The 25,931-nt window shown below is 43.7% G+C and overlaps 1 protein-coding gene across 2 annotated transcripts; it reads left to right on the top strand.

Annotated features, from left to right (window-relative positions):
- Positions 1-67: 67 nt before the first annotated feature.
- Positions 68-18,472, top strand: GTF3C4 (general transcription factor IIIC subunit 4). Of its 2 annotated transcripts, XM_059071441.2 has the most exons (5): positions 68-540; positions 7,348-9,174; positions 12,642-12,772; positions 15,923-16,011; positions 17,552-18,472. In XM_059071441.2, the coding sequence occupies exons 1-5, from the start codon at positions 199-201 to the stop codon at positions 17,614-17,616; spliced, it is 2,454 nt and encodes an 817-aa protein (XP_058927424.1). In that variant the 5' UTR covers positions 68-198; the 3' UTR covers positions 17,617-18,472. The 2 variants fall into 2 exon arrangements, with proteins under 2 accessions (XP_058927424.1, XP_066896505.1); XM_067040404.1 differs by lacking the exon at positions 15,923-16,011 and having other exon boundaries at positions 17,552-18,085.
- The last annotated feature ends 7,459 nt before the right edge of the window (positions 18,473-25,931 follow it).

Raw genomic sequence — 25,931 nt, 5'->3', positions numbered from 1 at the left:
GCAGCGCCTTGGCCACCTGGCAGGGCTGGGTCGCCTAGCAACGCCGGGGTCCTTCCTGGCTCGGCGGCGCTCGGGGCCTGAGGGGAGAAAACCGCAGCTGAGGGCGCTGGGGGCCGGCGGCCGCGGTGCGGGAGGCGGCAACGGGACGGTGACGCGCGGTTGGCGCGCCCGCGGTCCGACTTCTGCATCCGAGGAGAGATGAATACGGCCAAGGCCCGGGAGGGGCCCGCGGCCGGCCGGCCTGCGCCACCCGAGGAGAAGGAGGGCGAGGCGGGCGGGAAGGAGCCGGGTGCGGACGCGGCCCCCGGGCCCAGCGCCGCGTTCCGCCTCCTGGTTACTAGGCGGGAACCGGCGGTGAGGCTGCAGTATGCGGTGAGCGGCCTGGAGCCGCTGGCGTGGTCCGAGGACCACCGCGTGTCGGTGTCCACGGCCCGCAGCATCGCTGTGCTGGAGCTCATCTGCGACGTGCACAACCCGGGCCAGGACCTGGTTATCCACCGCACCTCGGTGTCTGCGCCTCTCAACAGCTGCTTCCTCAAAGTAAGTCATCCACGGGCCGCAGCCCTGGGGTCTTTAACTGCTCCCCTCCCGCGGCCGCGTCACGGGTCCCTGGGGAATCCCGGCCCACGCCTAGTCCGGGGATTCCCCTCCTCGCCTCCAGCGCTTAGGGTCACGGTAGCTTAATAAACAAACAAAAAACCGTCCAGACGTTTACGCCTGATTTCCCGGCTCACACACACACACACACACGCACGCACGCACGTCTCGGGAGGTCCCTCTCGGAGCCAGGTTTTCCCTTTGCCCCAGCGTCTGGCCGGCTGCCGGCGCCTATTTCTTTCCTCGGTGCTTTCTGAGACTCCACCCCCTGTTGACCCAACCCCAGACCTGCCTCTACCGTTGCTCCTATTGTCTGGGGCTTGCTCCCCGAGGCCTTTGGCTGGCTTTGTTTACTGTGTTGTGCCCTCCTCTTGCGCCTCTTTTGCTTTGGAGGAGAAAAATTGGTTCTTTCCATTGTCTTAACTGTTCCAGTGACTTTATTATGAGTGGTCCTTGCTTCTCATCTTGCGCAGATGGATAAATACTGGATGTCGGGGTTAGTACTCCAGTTTTTCTTCAATAACTAAGAGGCTTTGGGATGTAGAACGAAAAATAAAGCCTCTGGAAAATAAGTGCAGTTCGTAAACTTAAAGCCCGAGATCTCTGTGTAAATTTAGTGCTTTCGGCTTCATATTAACTAAGTTTGCCTTCAAAACTTTAGGGCTCCTGAAGTTTTATTGTTCTATCATCACCATTTGTAAGTTGTGTGTTTTTTTTTTTAAGTAGTAAGTCGTATTGTTCATTTTAGTGGTTTAAAAGTATTAAAACTTTCGCTGTTTCTTTTATAGATCTGTATGCATATATGTGACAATCAAAGTGTATATTCATTCTTTCAACACATTTTTGAATACCACTGTGTATCAGCTAGGCACCAATCTAGGCTCTGGAAGTAAAGCATCGTACAAAACAAAGTCCCTGTCCTCATGGAGCTTACCTTCTTTTTGCAAGTCGTGAACAAATAACGATGTAATAATAGGTAGTGATAAACGTTGTAAGGATATGTATCTATATAAAAAGAACTTATTTTTGTGAACTTGAAGTTTTTTTAAAAAATAACTCTTACTCTGCACAGCCATTTAAAATAGGAATCACTAACTGGGTAGGGTACAGGGAACCCACACCACTTTTTAGGATACTTAATCCAAGTTTGAAACTGATAATTTGATGTTGAATTGGATCATTGGTAAACCTGTGTGACTATAGGCCTTCTAAGATCTTGGACAAGATGTGAACAAATTGATTCAAGTATAACCAATCAGGTGGATAGATGTTCTTAATGCTACCGAACTGAGAAACACTCAAGGAGGGAGGCAGAACAAAGGGGTTTTAAAGTGTATCCTCTGGTGAAAAGGAACTTACTGTTGCTAAGGATGTTCATATGCACATCAGCTAGAGAAAATCTTAAGTGTGTGTCTCAATATGGTAGAGATTTAATACTTCAGCAGAGAAAATTTAAAGAAAGGAAGGAATAGTGAAGCAAGATGCTTTTATCAGGGAAGGTTATTTGGTGGTGAATCTGCAGCAGACCCAAAAAAAGGTAGGGTTTGCGTTATAAGAAGTCCTCTGGCAGAAAGGGTCATCCAGATGGCAGGAATGAGGTGCCCATCTCACACACATACATGTAAATCATGAGCACAGCTTTCTGTCGTTTGTGTAAATAATGATGGGTCAACAGTTGAGTTCAAGTAGCTTTCCTAGAGAGTCAGAGGAAGTACAATGAGGCCAATTTGGGAACTTTGAAGGTCAGTCTGAGATGGTTGACTTCAATCTAGGAAGGCCTGAAGTGCTGTTACAATATCATAGACGTGGACTGATCTGGTGTGGTTCAGGAATATGAATCTGGCTGGCCTAGAGGCAAGTAGATGATTGTTGGGGTCAGTATAAAACAGGGGTTAAGAGATTGCACTTTGGCACCAGATAGCAAGATAGGCCTATCTATAAAAGGAGGATAATAAAACCTACCTTGTTTAGAATTTTTGGAAGATTCAGTTAAATATATATTTATATACGTACATACATACACATGTGTAATTACTTAGCACAGTTCCTGGCACACTATAAATGCTCAATTTAAAAATTAGTCATACAAGTATGAAGGAAGGAGTCTGGGTTAATGCTATGGCTGTGGATGTGAAGTTGTTTATAGTACTGTAGTCTGATAAAAATTTGACTCTGTCGTTGGTTCCACACCTGAAAAATGAGTAATAGGAAGTCTTTATATATCCCTCTGGTAATTGATTGCTTTCCTGAAATTAATTAGTGGCATCTTCCCCTTCTGCACTGTTCTCCGGTATGCACGTCACAGAAACCACCAATCAGTCAGCAGTCTTATTAGCCTAGCACTGCCTGGTGAATGAATGCTGAGTTGTCCTGCAATTCTAAAAGAGGCTTCTGTGGGATAAAACTGGAGTAATGGTAGGAATGCAAAGAAGTCTCTATCTGTACTTTGATTGCACTACCCGTTGACAGTCCCTGTGGATTTAAATCTACTTGGTGCTGTCTAGCTCGCTCTAACATGAAAGATGGACATTCTGCAACCCAGATTTCAGTACGAAGCACTGCTAGAAGGTAGATACTAAACCTCTTTGAAGCTTTTGTCTGATCGTTATTTAGATTATGAGTTTTTTCAGGAAAATATGCAGTTAAATAAGAGTTGACATATTATCTGCTATTTGCAAGTTATTGTCCTGGGCACTGAGGTTATGTGATATAAAGGTGAATGATATAAATCTGAAAAAAGATAAAATAGTGACTTAAGAATAAGTTTGCTGACTTCCCTGGTGGCGCAGTGGTTAAGAATCCGCCTGCCAGTGCAGGGGACATGGGTTTGAGCCCTGGTCCGGGAAGATCCCACATGCCGTGGAGCATCTGAGCCCATGCACCACAACTACTGAGCCTGCGCTCTAGAGCCCGTGAGCCACAACTACTGAGCCCGCGTGCCACAACTACTGAAGCCTGCGCGCCTAGAGCCTGTGCTCTGCAACAAGAGAAGCCACCTCAATGACAAGCCCACGCACCGCAACAAAGACCCAACGCAGCCAAAAATAAATTAATTAATTTTTTTAAAAAAAGAGTAAGTTGCAGGTTTTTTTCCCATTGGACTGCTGATTTAATGAATCACCTAGTTGTACAGTTCCAAATTCTAATAATATATGCATAACTAATTTGTATCAGTTGTTAAGAACGTTAGTAATATTAACTCTATCTGCTACATTAAGTTAAATAACTATCTCTTGTCTTTGGAATTATATTCCTGCCCTCAAGAAGTTTGCTGTCTAATAGCTTCAAATGAGTTTTTATTTCTTAGGTACTTACAAAGTACATAGCTGTTAGTTGTAATAGTGGCCAACTAGGAACAGGATAGTTATAGTCAAGTGATTGGCTGGGGGTCAGCCTCTGGGAGCTGGAGTCTTCACTGGTATATGCTCCCAGGGCATCAGAGTACTTGTTTTGATTTGTTAACTAGTTCTGTGATATGGAGAGTTGAGGGGAGGTGCAGTAGGCTAATTCAAGCCACCTAACGTAATAGAAATTACTGCACAAAAAACCCTAAGGATTTTCCCTACTGGCTGACATCCACACTGCTCTCCATTCCGTTAAGGATTCTTCCTGCAGTGAGTAGGACCAAGCTTGAGCTTCCTTTGTTTCATTCCGTGCTGCTGTTGGGGGTTATACATTCTGTAAGTTTACTTTCAGTTCTGTAGTAGCTTTTACTGCAGTAGTAAATTATCCTAGTCTGAGGATTATTGCTTACTTTATAGTATTATGGCATTTGGTGAACAATTTTATATCTACCCTCCATTTGGTGGACAACTTAATGCCTATCTACCCTGCATTTTACATACTTTTATTAGGTCTCATTAACATTTACTTAATCCTTAGAGAGTATTAATAATTGTCATCATAGATAACATTTATTGAGTATTTATTAGCATGTGCTTTACAATGCTTTACATTGACTTAATTAACCTTCCAAACTCCATGAGAACATGTATTATTTTACTCTTTGTAGACGAGGAAATTAAAGCCAGAAGGTTTAAACAGTTTGCTCAGGGTTACAGAGCTAGTGTGTGTGGTAGAGCCAGGGTTTGCGTCCACGCAGTCTGGCATCGCAGGAATGATTTTCACGCAGATTCTATACACCCATCCAAAGCTCTGGGCTCTCATTAGCATTGTTTTATTAACAGGTTAGCCAGTGACACCTGTATTTAATTGGAATTTCCAGTCTGTATTTCTCCAGCATGTCTGTAGGTGTATCCAAGAGACTACCCTAAAATCAAGATACACTGCCCGAGACACAATTTCCAGAGATGACAGCCCCCCAAAAGGTTCTGTTGTTTAAAAAAAAAAAGTTTGGACGTGTGGACACCAAGGGGGGAAGGGTGGGGGTGGGATCAACTGGGAAGATTGGGACTGACGTGTACACACTACTACGTATAAAGTAGGTAACTGATGAGAACCTGCTGTACAGCACAGGGAACTCTGCTCGGTGCTCTGTGGTGACCTAAATGGGAAGGAAATCCAAAAAGGGGGATATGTGTGTACGTAGAGCTGATTCACTTCTCCGTACAGCAGAAACTAACACAACATTGTAAAGAAACTAGACCCCAAATTTTTTTAAATGGTAAAAAAATAAATAAGTAAATAAAAAATAAAAGTTTGGATAACTCTGGTTAAATAAGTCTCTTCAGTAGCTCCCTGGCTGTAACTCTTGAGGGGGAATAATGTATAATATATAGCATTTTCAAAACTTATTTGGTTATAGACCTCTTTTTCAAAGGGCAATTTAGGGGAGTGATGTTCTGTTTAACACACTTTAGGAAAAATTAGTCTTCTAATTCATTTGTTGGACTTTATATCTACCTTTCATTTTATATGCTTATGTATTACGCAATTTAGCAGTTAACTAGTTGTTGCATTATGGTTTTCTGACACGTCTCTGGTCGTCCAGGCTTTATCGAGGAAAGTAATGGTTCTGAGTTCATCTTCCAAGGTCTTTCTATATTCTGGAGTGTAATTCCTCTGGGCTTGGGGACTTAAACTCATTTAAAGTGAGTTTTGTTATATCCATGTATATTTAGGCTTGAATTCCTTTTTCATCATGTTTAATCTACCCTTTCCAGTTTGAAGATCAGCCTCTATGTAAAAGAAGATTGACACTAAAAAGGATTCGAAAGATTCTGCTTTCTTTGTTACCCATTTCTCTGAAGACAGTGGTTCAAGTCCTTTTCTTCTTCCTGCTTCTAACATAACAGAAACCATATTTTAAGTGACCTGTGTTCTTTTTTGGCTTTAGCCTTTCTGGCTGTTTTCTTATAGCTCTGGACCACTTTCTTTTGGTCATTTATCTCTCCTCTATCTTTTTTTTTGCGGGCCTCTCACTGTTGTGGCCTCTCCCATCGCGGAGCACAGGCTCTGGACGCACAGGTCCAGCAGCCATGGCTCACGGGCCCAGGCGCTCCGCGGCATGTGGGATCCTCCCGGGCTGGGGCACGAACCCGTGTCCCCTGCATCGGCAGGCGGGCTTTCAACCACTGTGCTACCAGGGAAGCCCCATTTTCTCTATCTTTAATGTCCCTTTAAAATCTTTCTAAAGAGCTCACCGTTGTACACCTAGACATTAAATAAATAGCACTGCTCATGTATGTTACAGACTTGGAGGAGGGAGAGATGAATGAAAGCTAGAATGATCTCAGAAGGCCTCATAGAGTTTGACCTGGTAGGAGGGATGGGATTCAAATAGGAGGAACCAGAGCATTCTACACAAGGGAGCCAGGGAAGGCAGAGTGGGAGTGTTCAGGGAACAGCAAATAGTCTAACGGCAGTGGACATTATTCTATAGAAACAGTGGACAGGGACTTCCCTGGTGGCACAGTGGTTAAGAATCCGCCTGCCGATGCAGGGGACATGAGTTCGAGCCCTGGTCCAGGAACATCCCACGTGCCGTGGAGCAACTAAGCCCGTGCGCCACAACTACTGAGCCCACGTGCCACAACTACGGAAGCCCATGCGCCTGGAGCCCGTGCTCCGCAACAAGAGAAGCCATCGCAGTGAGAAGCCTGTGCACCGCAACGAAGAGTAGCCCCCGCTCACCGCAACTAGAGAAAGCCTGCACAGAGCAATAAAGACCCAATGCAGCCAAAAATAAATTAATAAAAATAAATAAATAAATTTTTTTTAAAAAAGAAAAGAAACAGTGGACAGAACTGTTGGAGTTGCTCTCAGCGTAATTTGTAAATGAAATTTCAGATAGAAAACTTAAGAGCTGACATTTGTGTTACAAAAGTATTGTTAAAAATCCAAACATCTAATTGTATCAAAGATGTATATAGATAGATATTTTTTCATGACTTTCTCCCTTATTGTTTTGTGACTAGTTCAGCAGAGTGCTTAGCGGACTCTTTAGAATCAAGTACATGTCTGTCATTGCTACTGCATATGTCAGTTCTGAGAACAGTGTGGGAATGAGGCTATGAATAATGACGGTGCTTCTTCTGACCCTTTAAACAAACTGCCGTTTCCTGAGTGAATGCTCATTTAGTTTCAGACATGTGCTTGGTCTTTTAAATGCATGTCATGCCAGAATTAACAGAACTGATGATCAAATTACTGTTTTACATATTTATAATATGTAAATATGTAACTGATTTATGTGTTTATGTGAATCAGTTAATTCACCCTAATCAGTGTAAATATAGTCCTCTTAGAGTGAAATATTTATCTGATAGATTTTATATCTCTTATTTTCAGGTTGGCTCAAAAACGGAAGTTGCTGAGTGTAAGGAGAAATTTGCCGCCTCTGAAGACCCCACAGTCAGTCAGACTTTCATGTTGGACAGGGTGTTCAACCCTGAGGGGAAGGCTTTGCCGCCATTGAGAGGATTCAAGTACGCTAGCTGGTCCCCCATGGGCTGTGATGCTAATGGCAGGTGCCTCCTGGCAGCACTGACCATGGACAATCGCCTGGCCATCCAGGCTAACCTCAACAGACTGCAGTGGGTCCAGCTGGTCGATCTGACGGAGATTTACGGAGAGCGTCTTTATGAGACCGGTTACAGGCTCTCTAAAAGTGAGGCCCCGGAAGGCAATCTCAGGGATTTTGCTGAGTTTCAGAGGAGACACAGCATGCAGACACCAGTCAGGATGGAGTGGTCAGGCATCTGTACCACTCAGCAGGTCAAGCATAACAACGAATGCCGTGACGTGGGCAGCGTGCTCCTGGCCGTCCTCTTCGAAAACGGTAACATTGCCGTGTGGCAGTTTCAGCTGCCGTTTGTCGGAAAGGAATCCATCTCTTCGTGCAACACAATCGAGTCAGGAATCAACTCTCCCAGTGTTTTGTTTTGGTGGGAATATGAGCACAATAACCGGAAGATGAGCGGCCTTATCGTGGGGAGCGCTTTTGGGCCTGTAAAAATTCTTCCCGTCAATCTCAAAGCAGTTAAGGGCTACTTCACGTTAAGGCAGCCTGTCGTCCTGTGGAAGGAAATGGACCAGTTGCCGGTGCACAGCATCAAGTGTGTGCCGCTGTATCACCCTTACCAGAAGTGTAGTTGTAGCTTAGTGGTGGCCGCCAGAGGACCCTATGTGTTTTGGTGTCTTCTTCTGATCTCCAAAGCGGGTCTGAACGTCCACAATTCTCACGTCACTGGCCTGCACTCACTGCCGATTGTCTCCATGACTGCAGACAGGCAGAACGGGACGGTATATACTTGTTCCAGCGATGGGAAGGTGAGGCAGCTGATTCCCATTTTCACAGATGTTGCCTTGAAGTTTGAACACCAGTTGATTAAACTCTCGGATGTGTTTGGCTCAGTGAGGACACATGGGATAGCCGTGAGCCCCTGTGGTGCGTACCTGGCCGCCATTACCACTGAGGGCATGGTCAACGGCCTCCATCCCGTTAACAAAAACTACCAGGTTCAGTTCGTTACTCTCAAAACCTTTGAAGAGGCAGCTGCTCAGCTTCTGGAATCTTCAGTTCAAAATCTCTTTAAGCAGGTAGATTTAATAGACCTAGTACGTTGGAAGATTTTAAAAGATAAACGTATCCCTCAGTTTTTACAAGAAGCTTTGGAAAAAAAGATTGAAAGCAGTGGGGCCACCTATTATTGGCGTTTCAAACTCTTCCTCCTGAGGATTTTATACCAGTCGATGCAGAAAAGCGCTTCAGAAGCCTTATGCAGACCCGTCCTTGAGGACTCGAAAATCTTACTGGTTGACTCACCTGGGACGGGCAATGCGGAGGGTGCACAGCAGGAAGAAGGCACCTCCTCCGAACAGACGAATAAGCAAGGCCTTCAGGAGGGGAGCAGAGAAGGCGCTCCGGAGGGCCCCGCAGAGGACTCGCTCGCTCGGTCTGGAGACGCTGGAGGCCGAGAGCCAATGGAAGAGAAACTCCTTGAAATCCAAGGGAAAATTGAAGCTGTGGAAATGCACTTGACCCGGGAGCACATGAAGCGAGTCTTAGGCGAAGTATACCTGCACACCTGGATCACAGAAAACACTAGCATCCCCACGCGGGGACTCTGTAACTTTTTAATGTCTGATGAAGAGTATGATGACAGAACCGCACGGGTAGGTGTTTATTAACAAAAACACTGAAACTGAAAAGTCTGCTTTCTTTGTGAGAAAGAAATGACCTAAACTTAATTCGTAAAGCTCAACTTCTGCTTTGACATTTTTTAGGTAATTGATTGGCATGAGGTGCAGGAGAATAAATAAGAAACAGATTAATGCAGAGGACATGTTCATATCACACGAAGAATATTTCAGTTCTTACTCTCACTATGGCCTTGATTGAGCCGCAAGGTTTGGGAGATTTCCCGGCTGTGGATGAGCTCCAGAAGCAGACTGCGTGGTGGTTGGGCAGACCCAGCAGGGCAAGTGGGGCACCCCCTCCTTCCCTTCCTGTTTGCAGAAGGTCTGGGGAGTGGGAGGACTGGCCGGACTCTTTCCATTTGAATAGCACTTGAGGGTCTCTTCCGATTTAGGCTAGAAGGGCACAGGAGGTGAGCAGATGATCACTTACACAGTGTTGTGTTGTGTTGTGTTGTGTTGTTACAAACACTGGGTATAATCTTTATTTTGATGGTAGAACAATCTTACAGTGTTATCCAAAATGTATTTCACGGAATTCAGGTTCCCTGACAGAACAGCGGGGCTCTCAGCTTGGGGCAATGCTGCGCATACTCTGTGCTCCTCTTAGAGGTTCCCAGCGCACAACATCCTTCTTAGCGTTCTGGGAATTCCTATAGGAAGGAAATCATTTAACCTCGTGTAGCTCAGCATTACATCGACTTATTAACCAGGAATCCTGAGCTAACAGCTTCTAAACTCCTGAAGAATTGTGTGTTAAGGAACATACTGTATACTGAAATATTCAGGACCGCAGATGTCTGTGGTTCTTTTTACTCTTAAGATTGATATTTATTCTCACTGCCTAAAGTCTTATCTAAAATATTAATTGCAGGTAATAAATTCAGATATCTTCATGCTTAATGTTAAACCATTCGCGAATCACTTGTTGGAAAGGTGTGTGTGTGTGTACCCGTACACCCCTAAAATTATTTCTTAAGGATGTTTGCAACAATCTGATGTTGACTGAAAAAAATACACAACCTAAAAGTTCAGAGTTACATTTTATTTGGCAGACAAAACTGACGGCTTAAGCCTGGGACACAGCATCTCAGATAGCTCTGAGGGACTGCTCCCAAGGGGCAAGGGGGTGGAGCCAGGATATATTGGAGTTGTTGCAACAAAGACCAGGGTAGTTGGAGCATTAAAGATTACTGTTAATTAAGGAAAACCAGATATCTGAAGTTAAGGAATTTAGCGCTTTTCTAAGTATGGGAAGATGCAAAGTCTGGGCTCACTGAAATCATTCCTTTGGTGTGCACCTCAGCTACATGGGGCCAGTATCCTGTGCTTCTCATCCCGAGTCTCCTTAGTGCACCGTCGGGGGTAGCTGTAGCGGCTGACTGCTGGGTGCCGGGGCAAGATGGCAGGGTGCAGCGGGGAGGGGGGGATCCTGCCTCCATCATGAGTTCCCTCAGGGCTCACCGACGGGCAGCTGTAATGTGATGGCTCGATGGCTGCAACATCCTTTGTTTACTGATATGGCAGAGGCAGTACTTTCATTCACACCCCAGTAATTAAGATGTACTGTTCACGTACTGACTTTTCATCTTTGAAAGTCAGCTTTTAAGAATTGTTTCATTGTGGTCTAAATTGTGTGGAAGAGTTTTCTGGTATCACTGGTTCATAGGACCTAGCAGGGATATTATAAGTGTAAAATATTAACAAAAACATTTTAGGAACTTTGTAATGGAATCTGGTTGGCAATGATTCAGAATAATTGTCCAGATGCTGCATGAGCGTGGAAAGCTACATTTAGCATAGTTACTTGATTCCAACAGAGCCAGTTTAAAGAAGGGAGATTATGCCTCTGCCCATCTACAGCAACTGAGTTTTGATTGAAAATGATACATTTCATGTTTTAAAATCCTACTGCGTAAAACAAATGTTTTTTGTTTTGGAGTTTACTAGTTAAAGGCTGAGGAGAGTACTTAACTTGTAACTTGGAATTTATAACTTTCTTTATCCCCTGCTTTGAAGGTTGCTTGTGAAATCTGACAGTAAACCACTGGACAGTTTTCTTAATAAATGCACATATTTTGAAAGACAGGGAATAAATTTTGTTTTCAATATCTAAAAAATAAAATAAAGTAAAATCCTACTGTGTGCATAAAAATGGATCTTTTCAAACCTAGTACATTGGTTGTCCCTGCTGTAAGGGACCATAAATTAGAATTTTCAAGGCCAAAAAGGCCAAAAGTTAATGGGCTTTAAATTTGTAAATTATATGTAGAGTAGGTAAGACACCCTTTTGAGCTATTAAGATACCCTTCAGAACTTCAGTGAACTAATTTTAGTGAATCGCAGACTAAGAAGTTCTTACACAAGAGCTTAAGTGTCAATGGATTAAAACTTTGAAGGACATTATCTGCTAGTAAGACAAGGTGGTTCTTAAGGATTGGTGTATCCCATACTTCCCAGTAATATAGCTGGTAAAGGTGTTTTTCCAACAAAATAATGAAGTAGATCAGTGTTTTTCAGACTTTCATTTTTGGAGTGATGCAATTCTAATGAACAGAGCAGAGAAACAAAGCTGAAGTAGGGCTAAGGCCTAGAGCCTGCCCCGTCCATCTCTCCCACTCCCATGGTGGGTCCCGCCACGCCTCTGCTGTGGGGTCGGTTGGTCTCCAGTTGCAGGTTGACTAGATTGGTCATGGGTCTTTGGGCCATCAGAAGGGGAAGTTATTATTTTTTAATCTTGATTACCTTTTTACTTTGTAAGCTTTTCATAAAGGATAGACATTTGTATAGTTCTACAGAGTTAGTGTTTCACATGATATTTTGCCTATAGAGATTATGCTTTTCTTTCTTAAAGTCAGAACATTGTAAGTATAGCTGAATACTTTGTCTTCTAACAACTCTGAAGTCCTTGTTTCAGAAGTAATTAAAGGCAAGTAGTAAGATTTGCGTTTTCAGAACAGTTTTTCCTTTAGTGGGTAAAGTTCACTCTGTCGTCACAGGGTGCCTGAATGAATTTATTTATTTATTTATTTATTTATTTATTTATTTTTGCGGTACGCAGGCCTCTCACCGCTGTGGCCTCTCCCGTTGTGGAGCACAGGCTCCGGACATGTAGGCCCAGCGGCCATGGCTCACGGGCCCAGCCGCTCCGCGGCACGCGGGATCTTCCCGGACCGGGGCACGAACCCGCGTCCCCCGCATCAGCAGGCGGATTCTCAACCACTGCGCCACCAGGGAAGCCCATGAATTTATTTTATTGTACTCAGCCAGTTGACACAAGTTGAAGGTCCAGCTTTTTTACTTTTCAGAGAGCGTGATGGGCCTATGTGGAGATGCAGAGCTCCTGTCTTGTGTAAGATACCGTGTAGTTTTCCATTTCTTCGTTGTGTCGGGAAGCCCTGCACACTCACCACAAAACACTGCTGACTGCTGGTTTGTCTTACTAGGTGCTGATCGGACACATCTCAAAGAAGATGAACAAGCAAACTTTCCCTGAGCACTGTAGTTTGTGTAAAGAGATTTTGCCATTCACAGATCGCAAACAGGCAGTCTGTTCCAATGGCCACATTTGGCTCCGGTAAGCTGCTTTTGCTCATTTTCCAGTTTTTGTGTCACACCAACCACTATAAAGTGTTTATCCAAAGTATATGTTACCCGTGCCATTAGGTTGGAGAAAAGCTGCTACTGTAAAACCTGGTGTGGGCTTTTTACCATCCGTTTGACTCAAGCAAGACACCCTTTAATGATGGTTTTTTTTTCTGCTTCTTGTATATAGGGGTTTATTTATTTTGGTAATATTATTTTGCTTTGAAGTAGCATTAAATTTTTAAAAATCAGTATGTCAAAAGTAATAGCTGCTGAAGTTAGTAGAATATAAAGTGCTTCTGTATTCTCTTTGGTTTATCTCTCTAACAAAAGGTAGACGTCTTCCTCCGTCTCACTCTAAGAGGGAAACTTGGCGTGTCCTCATCTTATGGCCCCACGGGCTGCGTGTGACAGAGTTGATCACTCCCTCTTCCTCCTCCTTAAAGCACTTTGTTACCACCTGGCCCTCTGGACACAGTATCTCCTTGATGTCTGTCTTTGGACCTGTCTCTCTTCTGTCAGCACTCTCCCTGGGCTGTCGCCTATCATCTGTACACTGGTGACTTAAACATATTGCTTTAGTCTGAATCGCTCCCCTTCAGCCCAGACTTCATATCTAAGCACCTGATCAGTTGCTCTGTTTGGAAGTTTTAAAGGCATTTCAAATTTGAATCCAGCCTTTTCTTGCTACCTCCACCTCTGCATCCCTGGTCCGAGACACCATCATCTCTTGCCCAGATTATTATAGTTATCTCCCAGCCCATCTTCTGTGTCTTTCCTTGCCCGCTCCAGGCTGTTCTAAGTAGAGCTGAGGTTGTGATTCTATCATCACCTCATCAGCTCATGTCACCCCCTCTGCTCAAAACTCTCTAGTGGCTGGCCATTTCTGGTGAGTAAAAGCTAAAATCCATTCAGTGGTCAAGACTCCATGGCCTGGCCCCCATCCCTTCTCTGATCTTGTCTACATTTTCTCCGGCTTGCTGACTTCACTTGAGGTGCACTGGCCTCCTTGTTCCTCAGGCACGCGCGGCACCCCTCCCACCCTGGACGTCTGCACTGGCTGTCCTCTCTGCCCAGGGCGCTCTTCCAGCAGGCGTCCACAGGCTTCCTTCCCACCACGCTGCCTCAAATCGAGACACCTGGTGACATCCCTGTCCCCTCTCAGTATGCAGTCCTCATCCCTCTTCCTTACTTTATTTTCCTCCTTAGCAGTTATCACCACGTTATATATCTGTATTTTTCTAAAATGAAGAACCTTTTCTTTCTTTTTTATAAATTTATTTTATTTATTTTTGGCTGCGTTGGGTGTTCGTTGCTATGCATAGGCTTTCTCTAGTTGCGGCGAGCGGGGGCTACTCTTCGTTGCATGACGTGGGCTTCTTATTGCGGTGGCTTCTCGTTGCGGAGCATGGGCTCTAGGCGCGTGGGCTTCAGTAGTTGTGGCACGTGGGCTTCAGTAGTTATGGCACGTGGGCTCAGTAGTTGTGGCTCATGGGCTCTAGAGCGCAGGCTCAGTAGTTGTGGTGCACAGGCTTAGTTGCTCTGCAGCATGTGGGATCTTCCCGGACCAGGGCTCGAACTCGTGCCGCCTGCATTGGCAGTCAGATTCTTAACCACTGCGCCACCGGAGAAGTCCCACTTAGTATATTTTTTACTTTATGTTTTTCTCCTTTCTCTGGAATAGAAAGTTCGTGAAGACAGGCAATTAGGTTGTTTTGTTCATGGCTATTTGTAGAACAATGCCTGGTGTGTGGTAGGCACTCAGTAAGTTTTTAAAGTTTATCCAATAGAAACAGGATTGTGCTACATATAACTACCATAACAACTTGTGTGTTCTCTTAGCAAGATGTTGTGGGCATTTTCCACATCAGTACACAGATCCCGTTTTTAACAGCTATAGAGTTTTCCACTGTATGGATGCTCCATTACACCCTCTCTTACCGATGGATGTCTGGATTTCCCGGCCATCACCGTGTCCCTAGACTTCTTCTGATCTGACTGTTCCGCCTTGTGTTTGGGGAGAAGAGGAAACAAGCTTGTAATAGTAGCGGCCTTGAAACAGTAGCCACTTGCGCCTGTTAGCGCTGCCAGCGTGCCAGGCACGACTGTTAAGCAGTACACGCATCCTGAGGCACACGAGGGGCACAGCCACTGTTCCCATTTTTACAGATGAGGAAACTGGGGCCTGGGGAAGTTCGACTTTGTCCAGAGGCACACGGGCGGTTAGTGGCAGAGCTGAGAACTTGGCCTTCTGGCTCCAGAGTTTCCATGTGTAACCACTATACGTTGTTGTCTCTCAGACGGCTTCTTCCACAAAAATTATTTTCGTTTTTGCTGACTGAAGCTAGTGCCAGAATACCTGCGTGTGATTTCTCCCGGGGAGAAGGGGCGCTTGCTCCCACTCAGGCATAACCTTTCTTCCTGCACACCCAGGTCTTTGCTCAGGGTAAACCTACCTGGAATTCCTTCCCCCAACCCTCCCTTCCTCTTTGTATTTTTTTCCTGCTTAGTTGCTCATGCTAAACACTTATCCTGCAGAAGACGTTGTGTGCAGAGCCCAGTGCGCTCTCTCATATCCCATGGCTGCCCGCCTTCCCTTATTTGCCTGGTCCTGGTAGATGCTCACTGAATGGTCACTGGATGGAACTGAACCTCTGAGCTTTTGTTCATGGCCCTTCTTTTTTTGCACCATTAATTTTGTCTTCTGTATCTTTCAGGTTTTCCCCACTGTGCTGTCAGATTCTTAAAGACAGTGCTTATACCTAACCTTAAAAATCACTTACAAGAATAGTTTACAGTATAATACATAATTGATTTTTTTTAACATGAAAAATTGACAGTGCAATCAGGTGTAAGCAGACTGCATTCTTAGTGCTGCAGACATGGCAAAATAGAAGCTGCCGTGACTGTCTGGATTAGAAGCTTTGTGTCTCTTGGTTTAGCCTGACCAGCACTTCCCCTTTGCTAAGTGTGGGGTGCAGTAGGTCTGGCCTGTGCAGAGGGATACATTGTTGCCATGCATGTGTGAACTATTTTGGCCCTTCACTTAGTTAACTTTTTTATTGTATGTGGTGAGTTACCTTCAACACTGTGCTGCTTTCCACCGTTAGTAGAACTGATGGTACAATCTGTCTGCTTTCAGGTGCTTTTTAACCTACCAGTCCTGCCAGAGTTTGATATACAGAAGGTGTTTGCTCCATGACAGCATTGCCCGCCATCCAGCCCCAGAAGGTGAACGCTTTCCCAGCTTGGGGGAGGGGGAGGTTGGGCGTGCTGGCACCGTGCCAGCGCCCCCAGGTCCTCCATCCTGCTTAGTCTCGCACCGTCAGGGGTGCTGAGCAGGCTCCTTGTGCTCTGTACACTATTATCCTAAACCGCAGCTAACGAAGAAATGATCACTGGGTGGAGTAGTCACGTTAACTTACCTGTTGCGCATTCTAGTCGGTAGGTAAGTAGGGCTGCAGTTTACTGTTCTGCCACTGCAAGCAAATTATTTATTCAGAACAGCTTGTTTTAGATGGCATGTGTAGACTATATAGTATTTGCAGGAAAACTCTGCAACTGATCACGTGTACAAAGACAGCATTGCGGAAACAGGGACACGCACTTGCAGTCACGCTTCTAGTAGCCATCGTGGGATTCTTTTTCGGGCTGGGCAGTATTCTCTTTCCCGATAGCCGCCGTGGTGACAAAGCCCACGTTTATGACGTAACTAGTTGGAAGTAAGATCGCAGATGTGAGTCAGGAATTAGTGATGTAAACAGTCCCGTGAATGTCAGTTTATGACCTGAGGTTCATTAACATCACACTAACCAAATGAGCTAACTAGACACCATTATACACCTGTGTACACTTTGGGGGTAATTTGTGGTCTCAAGAAAAACAAAATGTTCTGTGTAAAACTACACCCTTACTGATTTTTGCTCTAACCTGGCTGAAGCTCTCTAATTCTGAGAAGTTGGTGTGTTGGCAGCTTGTGTTCTGTATTAACTCTTTGTTATGGAAAATGCAGTCGTAAAAGTAGAGAAAAAGAGTATAAGAAACTCTGATGTGTACCCATCATTCAACTTAAAAAATTGCCAGCTCATGACCTTGTATGTTTCATCTGTAGTCCTCCCCCTCTTCCCTCCTCTTACTGGATTATTTTGAAGCAAATTTTGGGGGACTTTTAAACACTCATTGCAATTGAGAATTGGTATACTATTTAGACAGGAAGTCAGGAAAAGATGGAAACAAATACAAAAAAACACCTGCCAGTTGACTTTGTGTTGAGCCACATACAGCTCTTGGGAAGAATGTGAATCGCTGAGATCTGGAGAGTACTAACCATGAGAGCACAGTATTTCACAGACCAGGGAAGTTTTTAAAAGGGGGAGAAAGTGTTGACACAGTGTTACCATGTTTTTATTTTTCCAAGTAATGTATTTTTTAAAGTTACTGTAATTTTGTAAGAATATTTTAACATCATCCATGTATGAAGGATATACTCTCAGAACAAAGTATAGTCCTTTCTTTAAACAGAATAAATTTAGCTTTATGAAACACTCATTCATTACCCTTATTTTCCTATTTCATCACGCACTTAGCTTTGGGAACCACAGATTCAGTCCAGCCTCGTCTAGAATGCTGTGGTGAGGGGAGGGGCTCTGTCCAGGGACACAGAACTGGGACCACATGCCCATCCCTGAATACTGTGGTCCCTCCGGGGCTCATCCCATTCAATTGCCTTTTCTGAAGTTTGTGCTCAGTCCTGCTTGTCTTACTTTTGCAGATCCTGACTGGATTAAGAGGTTACTGCAAAGCCCCTGCCCTTTCTGTGATTCTCCTGTCTTCTGAATGTCCACGATGGGAGGATGGAAAGGGCATGTACTCTGCTGTGGAAAGTGCCGTCCAGCCCCAAGAGCTAGGACGCGCAAGAGGAGAGGCGCCTTTCATGACTGTACATAGGGCATATGGGGACTCGCTGCTGAAGTGCGTGCTCTGTCTCCAGGGACTAAAGGATGTCTTTAAAGTGACTTGAGTGCAGAGATTTTAAGTCCTTTTGAGATGAACGTTATCCCCCAACTCCTTGCCAATGAGGAACACTTATTTTTCAAGTGTCTTGACTGAAGCAGTTTGAACAAAACGCATGCCCTGTCATTTCTCAGAACAGAATGGTCCCTTCTAGGGAGTATGGATAAGGGCCTTGCTGGGCCGCGTTAGGCTTTTTAATCCTGGCCTTGGTCTGGAACTGCCTTGTGGCTCCAGGGAGCTTTAGTTACCTGCTACGTGGTATGCAGTGTCCCAGCAGATATTAAAGTGTCTGAAACAACCTGTGGGCCTGATAGTTTGTTCTCAACAAATAGCTGCAGATCTGCATCCTGCCAGTTGTTTTTCATGCATATTGAAAACATTTTCTTAAAACTATATATTTTAAAGAGGTTGAAGCCAAGACTAAAGTTGGTTTTAACGTGTCAAAAGATCAGGTGACTCTTGTAAGTTAATAATTGTGACTTATTTTTAATGATCTCTCCCGTGTCATCAGTTTCCTGCTCTGACTCCTTCACAGGTATAAGGATGTCAAGTATTCCTGTTCACCTGCGTCACAACCCTCTTCAGACTTACCTGTGACAACTTGGTGAGATATTTGTACATAGAGGAAAAATCATATTTTCTCCTTTTAGTATTAAATTAAAACATTTAATATTTTTAATGTTGATATTTCCATATGTATCATTTATATCTCGAGTCTGTCTAGAGACTTCCAGAAAGAGACAGGCAGCTCAGAAGTGTGGACCCTTGAGCTCTGGTGCTATCGTGTGTGTAGCTCAGTCGACCAGAGGCTGGGAATTCCTTCTCTCTGCAAAGGTCCTCGATATTTGTAATACAGGTATTTTCCTGTGGACTGTTAAGAAGAGATGTTAGACATTAATTGGTCTTAAAACCTAAAATTTAAAATAGACATTCTAGAACTACAGTGTTCTTGGATTTTTAAAATAAATATCCTAGGGATTGGTGCTAATTAACAGGACTGTAATGCACTCACCTTGAAATGGTGCATATTTCTGGAAAGTTGGATGGGAGATACAAAATGTGAAATTTAAGTGATATTAAATGCTATCTATTTCGCCTTTATTCTAACACTTATTCTTGCTTTTATTGTTGTATCCTTAGTGAAAGACATTTTGTCCTCACTGAGAAACACTCGCTGTTTGGAGAGCGTGTAACAGAAACACCCCTCCCGCCTGTAGTCTCCCCACCTAGTGTCTTCCCTGCTCTGTCCGTAGGTATTGGAGACAAGAGCCCTTAAGAGGCGCTTCCAGACAGTCTGCTTTGAAATGTCTTTCCTTTCCCATTCAAATTTTTGTTTTTGTCTCCTGTGTTTAATTCGGTATTTCTGCTGCTGTTTAATTCTGCTGGCATCGTCTGCTTATCTTTCTCATTTTGGTGGTAATTTCAAGAGGAGTGTTTATCCAGACTTCAGGGTCCAGCATGTTCAAACGATTGTCAAGGGAGAGAACCAGGCAGCATTAAAATCAGGAAGAACACAACTCAGAAAGTTGTATAGTTGCGGTCGTTTGTGCCTAGAGCTGTTTCACTTTACAGTAAATATGACGGTAAAAATTGAGATCCTGTCAAGGAATTACTGCAGTTTTTATAATCATAGCATGCTTAGTTTCACTTTTTTTTCCTAATCAGAGTTAGTAGTTGATTTGTTCTTATTGGGGAATTTTGTGCTGCTGCCATTTAAAACTTACGTTAAGTTTTCATTTAAAGCAGTTATGCATTTGGGGGGAAAATTTGACTCTTAAGAATAAACTAGAAAGGGTCACCTGAGTTACTTTGTTTGTCTGGGTAGCAGTAAACATGGCAACTCTTTTACTAGAACATGGCTTCTCTCTGGGGGGGCTCTGCCCAATGGCATTCTTAAGGCTGAAATCCAGCCAGCACCTGCCTCAAATTTCTGTACATCAAGTTGGGAGCCCTCTGCCCCCTCTCCCCACCCCTCCCCTCTTCTGTGGAGGTTAATCCATTGACCTGTGAGAACGAAAGGAGATTTTCAGTTAATGGCAGCATCACAAACACAGTGCACTTCTGAATGTCCTGAGGGTCAGCATACCTGGGGACAGAGTGCTGAGCAGTGAGGCCCTGGAAGAGCGGGAGGGACACCGGGAAATTGTCTCTCCTGGTTTACACTTACCGTGCCCTCTATACCTTCCTGAAACTTAACCTCATCTGTGTAGTGGATTTCAAGTTAATTTCAGCTGTCACTGCTCCAGGCGTGGATGAGACGGCCCTGATGCCGCTGCTTTGCATGAAGGGGCAGGAGCAAAGGTCCTGTGCAATTAGACCTTCTAAGCCACGCCAGCCTTGCATTTGGGGAGTCTGATATCCACACCTGTGTCACACTTTCTCTGTTGAGGGCTAATTTGTTCCTGTTATTCTAGATAAGAAATTGATAGTTTGTTAGGCTTGATATTCATTCTGAAATCCTCATATGTCCACTACCCAGACTTCAAGCCATCTCTGCCTACTATTGTATCTGCCAAAACTACCAATTATTTTTCAGTGTCAGGAGTTATTAGAACCACTGGCGAAGCTCATGGTCGAGGGTGACATTTTTCTGCTTCTCCCTCTAGGAAGTTTTTGAGAATGTTAACGTTGGGGCGTGTGGGCTAGACCTGTTAGCAGCCTTCAGCCGTTAATTAGGTTAAAAGAATGTCAGCGGGTAATAACTGAACATTAAAATGTATTCTGTTGTAACTGTAATGGTGTCAGATAATATGCAGAAGAAATCAAGGCTCATTGGTCTTGTCTGGAGGAACACAGAGCTGCTTTTTCAGAGCACCCGCTCTCCTGGCAGCACTGAACTGTCTCGGGGTTTGGTGAATTGCTGCGGCTCCTGGAATGAAAGCAGGAATTACTGTCACTGTACGGTTTCCACGGGTCCATCCATCCTCTCTGCTCCTGGCCTCCCTCTCCCTCGCTTTTCCTTCCAGGAGAGGTCCTCTCCATTTCCGTCCCTTTAGTTCTCTCAGCTTTAGGACAGCTTCTGATCTACCAGATTTGAAAGAAAAATAGGTTTGTGATAAAATCTCTAAAAACGAAATCACATAGCAGGTCTCCTTTCCTAGAGGAAACGATTAAACAGTAGTTTTTCTTTCTAAGGGTAATAGTGTTAGTCATTAACAACCTGATAAACTGTATCTGGTTTTCTTCAAGACTCTGAATTATAATTTCCCCGTTGGAAGTTTCCCACACCTCCAGGCTGGACTCGGGGCAGAGCGGGCCGGTTTCAGCTCCCGCCCCCCGCCAGCGCCCGCTCTGCTCCCCAAGCCGGCCATCCCTGGGGCAGCAAAGACAGTTCTGGCTGCATTCAAAGTCAGCGGGCTAAATTTTTTTACGGGAAAGATAGGTTCTGCCCTTTTTTCTTTTTAGAGACGGGACAGCACAAACAGCAAATAGCCGGACAAATAAAAGCTGCTCTTTATGGCGAGCCCTGCACGGACTGTTGGGGTCTGCAGGCCTCCACGACTGAGTGTGAACAAACACGTCCTTGTGCCCTCACGCCGCTACCTGTGTGGCCGGGGCTCAGCAGCTCTGTTGACAGCAGAGCACCTCGGGCATCTAGCCTCTCCCCTCACCATCATGGGATTGTAAAAATGCCTCTGTAGCAGATCTAACTGAAGTGTAGTGGTTGCACTTGAGCGGTTAGTGGAAGTATCAGCTGGCAGTTTCCAGCAGAGGTTGAGACCATGTCTCAAGTCTCATAGGTATTAAGCTTTGAACTGCTCGCTCTTGATGCTAAAAGATGTTTTTGGAGCTAGGATCTTCATGTGATAACCTGCAGTTATCTGCGGTTCGAGCTGAAGTTAGAGCACGTGAGATTTGACTGTCCTCATACTGAATTAAGTCAGCTTTGCAGAGTTGCTTCTAATGATCCCTCTCACCACGGCATCGCTATCCTGGTGTGCAGCAGGGTTTTTCAGAAGATGCAGACTTGTTTCCCTGGCACAGATACACATTCAGTGTCAGGACTGGCTGGCTGGCCTGAGTCTGGTGAATAGGGTGCAGCCTCCTATCTGCATGTATGGTTTGTTTTAAGATGGCTGTTTCTGAAAACTTGCTGTAGAAATCAGTAAATTTAACAGGGGAGAGATTTTATATAAAGAAGTCCTGTAAAGAAGTTAATCTTTTTGTTATATACGTATGTATGCCCCCAACCTCTTAATCAGATTAGGTGATTCAGCTTTTATCATGTATTTTAACTTATAACTATACTCCAGGGGGGGAGACTTAATATACGATATGAGGTCCTAGACAGTGAGTTTATTTACCACAGTATTATATGGTTAACCAACATGGTGTTCATTCATTCATTCATTCATTCATTCATTCATTCATCCCAGGCTTGGGAGGAGCTGCAAAGGGGGAATGATGGTACTTTCATACTGATGTGATAAAGCAAAGGTGCAGGCTGCCTAGTTGAAGTGTTGTAAATGTGTTGGTGGACTTGAATTTCAGAACTCTAAATCTTATAATTATTTCTAAGGTAAAAACTTGCTTACCTCACTATTATGTACTCCTGTTAGTTTCATAGAAAGGTCCTGTGAAGTGGTCTCATTGGATGGTGTAAGAGGTGGTGGCTTTGAAGCATTTCATGTTATCAGTTTGACACTTGGCTAACAGACTGGTGAGGTCTAGGGTGTTTTGTGGTTTTTTTGGTATTAATGCAAAAATGAATTGTCTTTTTCAAGACTGACTCAGATTTGTACTTCAGTGTATGAAAAGAAAGTGAACATCAAACTTGTGTATACAGAAATAAGACTGTATAGAAAAATAAGTCTGTGTTGTATAGAGTAGTATATATTTTGTTTATCCAATGCCTGTGCTATCTTTGTGCTTGGCTTCAAATTATGTGTTTGTTTACATATGACACTTTGAAATAAAAAGAACAGACATCTAAAAACTTAAGGTTATAGAAAGGAGATTTTTGTGGTTTTTTTTTTTTTTTTTTTTTTTTTTTTGTGGTACGTGGGCCTCTCACTGTTGTGGCCTCTCCCGTTGCGGAGCACAGGCTCCGGACGCGCAGGCTCAGCGGCCATGGCTCACGGGCCCAGCCGCTCCGCGGCACGTGGGATCCTCCCGGACTAGGGCACGAACCCGCGTCCCCTGCATCGGCAGGCGGACTCTCAACCACTGCACCACCAGGGAAGCCCCAGGAGATGGTTTTTTAATGCTTACCATCTAATTAGGTGGTGTGTTTTAAAGTTTTAGTGTGTAAGTTAAAAAATTTCAAGAATAATGGCACATTTTGCTTGGAATACCCCCATCTAGAAGAATTGGCTGCTTCTCTGCATTATACGTATGTACATAGTGTTCATTATTAGATTGTAAGCTCCTCAAGGGCAGGAACTGTCTGTCTCATCTTGGTAGTTCCTGCAGCACCAAGTGTCAAGTGCCTTGCACAGAGTAGGTGCTGGTGATACAGAGAATGAGTGACTAACTTCCTGCCACCTGTAAGACGAAGCATGGTTCACTTTCTCCAGTGTGTTCAAAACTGCGAAGAACTGATAACCGGAAGAGGGCAGCATTCTTTCTTGGGTTTGAACTGGGTCTCCTGGGCTGAGGCAGACTATGCTGTATCCTTTGCACCAGTTATCTTCTTTCCCTGAAGATATACTGGTGTCCTGAGCTTTTATCTGATAGTGGGGCAGAGGTTTCTGGGAAAAGTTTGAAGTGGGAAAGATTATAGAGAAAATGAAGTGGAAATTATGGAGGATGTTTGTCAAATGCAGTCCTGTAGGGCAATCTTATTTTAGTTATTACTAAAGAAAAGGGTAGCAGATTCTCTTTCTTTACCAGTTAGCTGGTTGGCCAATTTTCCAGTTAATGAAAGATCGTTGGTTTTTTAGCTTTTTCCCGTTTTGGGTCCCCCGCAGTTGCTCTTAGGATTAAAGTTGCTGTGAATATCCAGTGCTGTACATAATGGCAGTTTTGTAAATGTGAGGTAACCTCTGTTGTGTTTTGTATGCAGAGCCACTAGTATTGTTATCTTGGCCACTTTTTTATTCAAAATAAATAAATAATCAAATTACTTGTATATCGTGTGCATATTTTCACCTGGTTTGTAGCAAAGCTCAGAAACCTCTTTTGTCCTGACCAGCAGCAGCAAAGGTAAGTAATGCACAGGCACAAGCAGAGGAGAAGGGAAAGAATTGTGCACGAAATGGCCATTAGCAGGGACCTCGAAAGCAATTCAGTATATGCCTTCGGTGGTTTATTCCAGAACACGTCTGAGGAACATGAAGGGACGTAAAACAGCTTCAGGAGAGGCTATCAGACCACATATAGTTAACAATGTCAATTTAAATAGCATCTGGTGAGTACTTTTAAATGAAGTGCTCGTTGCTGGACTTCAGCAGCAAGAAACCTGCGATTCAGACAAATCCTTCGGCTGAGAGCAACCAGAAAAGCTAGACAAACACCAAACAGGATAAAGAAAATGAGTAACACGCCTCAACATACAGTAATAAAACGCTGAAAAATCAAAGAGAAAAAACGAAGCAAAGAAAAAAGACAAGTTACTTTAAATAAAAAAGCAGTAATAAGACTTAAAGATGACTTCTCAATGGAAATGGTGAAAATGAGAAGGCAGTGAAAAGGTGCCTTTGGGGGGCCGAGAGAATAATTTCCAACCTCAGATTTTGAGCTTGGCAAAATAAGTCCTTTAAGAATGAAAGACATTTTCAGACGAATAAGAATGGAAAATAATGCATCACGACAGACCCACACCAAGGGAAATTCTAAAGGGTGGTGTCAGGTGGGACCCAACAGCACTGAGAAGGGGAGGCAGGCGGGCAAAGCTGTGACTGTGTGAAACAACATCCTGAGGTTAAAACACATGCCTGCAAGTCAGGAGTGCTCAGTTCTGTAAGTCCTGGTCCTGTCTACGAGCAAGTAAAACTAATCCATATTAGACACTGGTAAGTAAACTTTTCCCTACAGTAAACGCTTGAAGAGCAAAGGGTCTTTTAATTAAGCTGAGGGGGAAAACTAGAACATTTTAAAAATTAAAGGCAAGCAAAAAAAACATAGACTAGGTTGGGAAAATGAAAAGCAAATAATAGGATAATGGACTTACACTGAAATAGAGCAGTAATTAAATGTAAATAAATATCCAATTAAAGCAAAGATTGTCAGAATGATTTTTTTTTGAATTTTATTGGGTTATAGTTGATGTACAATGTTGTGTTAGTTTCAGGTGTACAGCAAAGTTATTCAGTTATACATGTACTATATTCATTCTTTTTCAGATTCCTTTCTCATAGGTTATCAGAATATTGAATGGAGTTCCCTGTGCTCTACAGTAGGTCCTTGTTGGTTATCCGTCTTATATATAGTGGTGTGTGTATGTTCATCCCAAGCTCCTGATTTATCCCTTCCCTGCCCCACGTTTCCCCTTTGGTAACCACAAGTTTGTTTCCAATGTCTGTCAGACTGATTTTTTTTTAATGTTAAAAGTGACACATATAAAAATAAGGATACAGAAAGTTTTAAAGAATGGAAAAGTATACCATGCAAGCACTAATCAAAAAGTAGTTGACATTCCATTAGATTGGAAGAATCCATACTGTCAAAATGACTATACTACCCAAGCCAATCGACAGATTGAGTGCAATCCCTATCAGATTACCACTGGCATTTTTCACAGAACTGGAACCAAAAAAAAATTTTAACTTGCATGGAGACGCAGAAGACTCCAAATAGCCAAAGCAATCTTGAGAAAGAAAAACAGAGCTGGAGGAACCAGGCTCCCTGACTGCAGACTACAGTAATCAAAAAAGTATGGGAGTGACACAAAAACAGAAATACAGATCAGTGGAACGGGATAGAAAACCCAGAAATAAACCCACACACCTATGGTCAATAATCTATGACAAAGGGGGCAAAAATTTATAATCGAGAAAAGACAGTCTTTTCAATAAGTGGTGCTGGGAAAACGGGACAGCTACATGTAAAAGAATGAAATTAGAACATTCTCTGAAACTACACACAAAGATAAGCTCAAAATGGATTAAAGACCTAAATGTAAGACCAGACACTATAAAACTCCTAGAGGAAAACATAGAACACTCTGACATAAATCACATCAATATCCTTTTGGATCT

Source organism: Kogia breviceps, chromosome 8 (genome assembly GCF_026419965.1).
Source record: "Kogia breviceps isolate mKogBre1 chromosome 8, mKogBre1 haplotype 1, whole genome shotgun sequence".
NCBI classification, from domain to species: Eukaryota; Metazoa; Chordata; class Mammalia; order Artiodactyla; family Physeteridae; genus Kogia; species Kogia breviceps.
Note: the sequence above shows the minus strand (reverse complement) of the source record. Positions and strands in the feature narration are given on the sequence as shown.

What these genes read in the sequence shown, in the direction of transcription:
- GTF3C4 (XM_059071441.2), top strand. Translation starts at nt 199, where the DNA reads ATGAATACGGCCAAGGCCCGGGAGGGGCCCGCGGCCGGCCGGCCTGCG. An exon ending in ATGATGACAGAACCGCACGG is followed by an intron (nt 9,175 to 12,641) that starts GTAGGTGTTTAT and finishes TTGTCTTACTAG; the next exon opens with GTGCTGATCGGACACATCTC. An exon ending in AATGGCCACATTTGGCTCCG is followed by an intron (nt 12,773 to 15,922) that starts GTAAGCTGCTTT and finishes GTCTGCTTTCAG; the next exon opens with GTGCTTTTTAACCTACCAGT.